Source organism: Gymnodraco acuticeps, unplaced genomic scaffold (assembly GCF_902827175.1).
Source record: "Gymnodraco acuticeps unplaced genomic scaffold, fGymAcu1.1, whole genome shotgun sequence".
NCBI classification, from domain to species: domain Eukaryota; kingdom Metazoa; phylum Chordata; class Actinopteri; order Perciformes; family Bathydraconidae; genus Gymnodraco; species Gymnodraco acuticeps.
The window spans coordinates 570,367-576,188 of NW_022991766.1; the positions used below are offsets into that span (position 1 = coordinate 570,367).

General features: G+C 41.6%; 1 protein-coding gene across 1 annotated transcript; it reads right to left on the bottom strand.

Moving 5' to 3' along the window:
• Positions 1 to 683: 683 nt before the first annotated feature.
• nanos1 (nanos homolog 1) lies at positions 684 to 3,474 on the bottom strand. Its single transcript, XM_034199402.1, has one exon. It carries the CDS (start codon positions 2,959 to 2,961, stop codon positions 2,251 to 2,253), a length of 711 nt encoding a protein of 236 aa, XP_034055293.1. The 5' UTR covers positions 2,962 to 3,474; the 3' UTR covers positions 684 to 2,250.
• Between the last annotated feature and the right edge of the window lie 2,348 nt (positions 3,475 to 5,822).

The following is a 5,822-nucleotide window of genomic DNA, read 5'->3' on the forward strand; positions in this document are numbered from 1 at the left end:
GCCGCAGACAGGCAGCCATTCACAAACACACCGTGGTTCTACTCTATTTATTGTTTCCTCATTGATTTGACATTTGGAAACCAAGAAAGCAGTCACAGCTGCACGACTGCGTACAGCTCCTTCCAGGAAAACAAGAAGCTTCCTGCCTGTTTTTGGAGCCCCTTAATATGTCTGCAGCAGCAGCAGCCATTCCACAGATGGCAGGCGGAGAAGGGCCAGCTATTCAATCCACTTCAATGCAAACATGATCCGTTTGAATGGCGAGGCATAAGCCAAGACATTCTTGTGTGGGCAGACCTCCCTAAACAACCGCGAACAACCGTGGCTCTGTGTTTGTCCTTCAGAGACAAATCTTTGAGATACCAGAGCAGCGGATCAGTTCGTCCAAAAGCAAAGGTTAGAGGGGAGCTTTTCTCTGGGAAATGTGTTGATGCATGCATGAGGGCTCAACACTTTCTCTGTTTTAGTAAGTCAGTGAGGCAGTCAGTCAAAGGCCTATTACGGAAAGGCTGGGCTATTCCTGTAAATGTGTTTTTAGTGGACTTTCCTGCTTAAATTCAAACAGTAGAAAAGAATGCTTAGACGGTCAATAAACCAGTAATTCTACACTCTTACATAACTTAGGAAAAGTGTATACACCCTCTCAGTCAGATGTTGAGCAAACATGACCACATAGCTCCAAATATTTGATAGGTTTTTATTTCTCTAGTGGATTCATATGTTGTTATTCTGCACAGCAGCATACAGGGAATTGTGGTAAAATATAAATAACAAAGTTCAACAGTGTTTCTTTTTTTTCTATTATTCATTTAATCCAAAACACCTCTGTTAAAAGTGGCACATTGTGTCAGCCTTTTTCAATACCTTGCACACTCTCAAGAATGTCACATTGAACATCTAAACTTTAAAAAGTATGGGTATAATCATTATGTACAGACAATCACCTTTTGGCGAGCAATGCTTATAGCTTCTTGGAAATTCACTTCCATAATGTTAAATGCAACGAAATGAAAATACAATTATGTTATACAAAGATCAAAAATACTATCAAAACCCTTATTATAAATGGCAGCACTATATCAATAAACTGCTGTTGACATTTGACATGTAAGTACAAAATCCTGTTGAGGTAGCGCCCTCTGAAGTCACTTGTAATGTTAAAATACTGAATAAACATCACTTTATATACAATACAGCAAATCTCTCTTATTTCTTCAATGCAATTCCTTTGGTTAACAAAACTGTCATAAATGTGCAGTCCTGCAAGTGACACTTTCAATCATACATTCACAACATTTTTGCATCTTTTTTGGATTCTTCAGGAAAGAAATACTGGGATCACATGTTATTGAACATTCATTTGCTCTTGTTCCCCCTATGCTCAGAGTGTAGGGTGCATGGGACTCTCTGTGGTGGGTACATTGTCAGGGCAAATCAAAACAAAAAGAAAGAAGATCACCAGAGAGAAAGAGAGAGCTGACGGAGAAAGGAAATCCAGTGTGTCGCCCTTATTTGGGAATGTAAACATAAAGAAATGTAGTAAATCTAATTTCTGACTGCTTGTGAAGTCAGAAAACATTCTCATAACATAGGATTGGAAAAGAGGTTTGGCTTGGCAACAATTGATTATAATGTTCCCTAGAGAACATGAGCCTTAAACAGAGGCCACATTGTCTCTTTTTTTTTCTTCCTGCCTCGCAGATTGAATGTCAACTTTTAGGAGCAAGTTGGAAAATATGTTGTGGAGTTTTTGAGGCAGGCAGATGGGATCAAAGAGTTCCTCCTCCACTCAGACGCACAAATGCACTCATGAATGACACATTCTTGAGCTTCTTTAATGGCAAACATAACTTTGGTTTTCTAAGACGAGAAAGAAAATCGCAGCGAGCTTAGCTCACTGTACAAAAATACTTGGTAAGAAATATGACATTCATCCCCTTTGCCAATGTCACTGTGTTTCCCTACATGACCAAAATACTCTTTAAATGTATTCACACGTTGTGATTATTGATAGCCTACATGTATTTATATGCACACACGCTCAAATGACTATGAACTAGCAAGAAAAATAAATCCAATGTATAAAGCATAACATTATTCTATGTGGATAAAAGATAACTATAAAAATATAAGAGATCTTAGAGGAAATCAATATGTTTATGAAACTGGGATAAAGGCTAGAGCCGAAATCAAAACAGTCATCTGGAAATTGTTCAGTGCAATTCAATTTAACTTTGTAGCCATATCTGCTCAGAATATTTTCATCCTCTTACCCCCCACAGCCCTCCCTCCCTTTAATGGTCGCTGGGATGGCTGGTCTTTAGACAGCGGACAGTATTTGATCGTGTGAGCATTGTCCCCGTTGGCACTGCACAGGGGGCAGGTGTAAGCCCTCAGAATCGGGCACACCACCCTCCCATCCGGGGTCTTCAGGACGTGGGAGCCGTACACCTCCTCTGGCGCTCCGTTATTGCGGCAGAAGACGCAGATTTTGGGCTCCTGCTTGCTCCTGGAGGCGGGTTTACGCATCTTCCTCTCCATGCCGAACAGGTCGAACCCGGCGAAGCTCCCACCGAAACCCACCTCTCTCTCCGGCAGCTGCACCCCGAGCTGGCTGTGGAAGGGGCTCAGTATGGAGAAACGCTCCTTCAGGTCCAGGATGGAGGTCGGAGGGGGGCTTCCAGACGGGCAGCAGCAGTCCAGGTGCCCGTTTTCTCCAACTCCTCCCGAGATTACGCACGGACACGCCGGGGAGTCATCCAAACCCAGCGTGGCTTTCAGGGACTCTGTGATGGAGTTGGGATTCTGAGGCATGCTGAGTTTGTTATTCTTCGTCACCAACGTGGTGAGCCCGAGATAGTCGTTCCAAAAATTAAAAGTGTAGTCGTAGGGGTTGCGCGCGTTCAAATAGTTGTGATTGAGAAAATCCATGGTCACTTCTGGTCGTTTGCTCGCGGTCATATGAAGATAAACAACCAGAGTAATCCGTTAAAGTCTTTGTAGCCAGAGTTGGTCTCCAGGAATGGTTCATGCACAGCGATGCGGTCTCCAGTGTTCCTGTTATGTTTGAACGTCCTGCGAACAGGCTTTCTGGTTATAAGGACCAGGAGGGCGGGGCGCTCTGCCTTCAAAACCAAGTTTGTGATCAGGTTGAAAGCAAGCTCCCTTTCTTCAGAAGCCACATTTAGAAAGACTTGTTTTCGTGCAGGCAGGCGCTCTCTCTCTCTCTGCATCAATCATCATTCCAGAGATTCGGGGATTTTCTTGTGGAAAAAAAGTTGTTAATAGTTAATGATTTGGGCGCAGAGAAATAATTACGCGCACAAAGACTAATTACATTATTTCAGCGCGAGTACCGATCAATTAGATGAGGACGGCTCGGCTCTTTGTTCCCCCCTCGGTGCTAAAACATTACAATTCTGCGTGTTTCGTGGATCAATATCGTTAATCATCGTGCCTGAAAACCATCAGCACCAACCCGGGCGTTCACACACCTTAACCCTGTGTGCTAGCAGCATAGGCCCTTTGTTCCATGAAGCAGCCCTCCTCTCTATCCAGGGAGGAACCATCTGTTCTCATGCATCCTATTATGTTAAAATGTAACCTATATGAGGCAAGGCTTTTAACCAGATCCTCATGTTTACAGTTTCCACAGCTGGAACAAATATTCTGATTATTTCTTAAATAAATAACCACATTTAATTTGATTGGTAGTAAATAAAAAGGCAGGTTTCTTGAATAAAATCACAAAGAAAGAAAAAAAAGACATTGCATTGTATATGTTTAACCTTTTTGTAATCAAATGTCTGTTTACATACAGAATTGTAAACTTAATAGAAGGACATAACGCTTTATGACGTCTCGCTGTGTATTAAACTCCAGTTTAGCTGTGACAAGCTGTGAGTCCTGACATTAAAAACCTCATAAAATCCAGACAAAACAACACATCAGTCCTCTCAGTCCTGATGTAAACACAACATGCAGAGCTGCTCTTCGATAGGGGGCAGCAGAGTGCAGTTACAGGTCAGTCCATAAACACCAAAGACCCCTCCCTTCCTTATTTCCTCCTGAATGAGAGTGGCAAACGAAACCTACAGTAGTGAAGGCTGGAAGATGAAGTCAGCCATGATGTCCTCATAACAGTCAGATGTCATTACAGTATATTGTGATTTCACTGAAGCAACACTGGTCATTTACAGAGAGGAGTTCACAGCAACTGCACAGAACAATCAAGTACTCATAAGCCAAATAATATACAATACATGTCTGTGTACAAATGTGGGACTACATAAAAAACACCAGCATACATGTGTCCATAAAGTGTTGTTAAAGGGTCAGTTCACCCACATTGCAAAACAATCTCTTGCTTACTTTTAGTGCTATGCAGCCATTATTCTTTTTGTTGGCACCAGCAGCTTAGACAACTGTGATAAACATAATGCAAACAATCATTATCCAGTGATTTGATATAAATTAATCTAAAATGAGCATTTTGCTTAACAAATACATTTGATGGTTTTATATTAGTTCTTACTATTATGTCAACCTACAATTAAATGATATAATAAAGAAACAACACTTACTATAACGTTATGTCATCACACATGATATGGAATTACCACATTCTTAGTCTATTCTAATATTTCTTCACTATTGTAAGAAAAGCTATACAATAAAGTGATCTTTAATTAAGAGACAGGTTCCTACCCAAGAAACCATTTAAGTTGTTTCAATGTCTAAACGCCACATCTTGATGTTTGCCTCTCCTGTAAAAAGACACATCTGTTGGGGTTTGCGAGAGATATAAAGAAAAACGTTGTACTGAAGGTTACTTAGACAAAGTGGGGCGGTGGTGGCGAAGTCGATAGGGACTTGGCTTGGTAACTGGAAGGTCACCAGTTCAAGTCCCCGAAAGACCAAGTGCTACTGAGGTGTCCCTGAGCAAGGCACCGTTCCCTACACTGCTCCCCGGGCGCTGTTCAAAATGGCAGCACACTGCTCCTAACACTAGGATGGGTCAAATGCAGAGAAACAATTTCCCCACGGCGATTAATAAAGCATATCAAAATCAAGTGGAACATGTTGCCTTTAGATGTAGCCTCAATTGAAGCGAGTGAGTTGTGATGTAATCAACCTGAAACATCAACAACATCACATTCACAGTATCTCCGATATGTTTGATATGGTGTGTTTCTATAAAGAGCAGTAGACCTCATCATGTCTGTTTCTATACATCTGTAAAACTGCCACTTTGTTTACATCAAAAAGAGAATCTCTTAGTCTTTACATTTGCAATATATCCTCACAAGTATCCTCTCAATCAACTTGCAGCACATAGACTCTCCTTCAGTGCTAGAAGTGATCCAGATTGTGGTTGTCGGGGGGAATATGAGGCAGTAAACAGTGCGCTCTCTCTCCTCTGATCCTGTGATGAAGTGGGCAGCTCAGGAATGTGGAAGCAGCCTTCTTGAAACAATGATAACACGACTGACTGGTGTTCTAATTAAAACTTCCAGGGGGAGGCTGCAAGAACTCACTGACTTGAAAAGCTTCACATCTATTTTTAAGGGATCTAATAAGATTGTGCTACCTTTAGGAGACAGAGTGATAAAGGCAAAACAGAAGCACGTCCGATGAGTTTCAGAGGCCATTCTGTAGGTTCAGCAAGTTAGTTTGAAATAGTATTGGCTGCTCATTGGATTTCCACTCCAGAGCTGGTGCAAAATATGAATTTGACGATGAGGCATTAATAATGTACATGTAATCGCCAATTCTTTTTTTGCAAGCCAGGGCAGATTGTGCGAGCAGATTCCTGTGTTGCT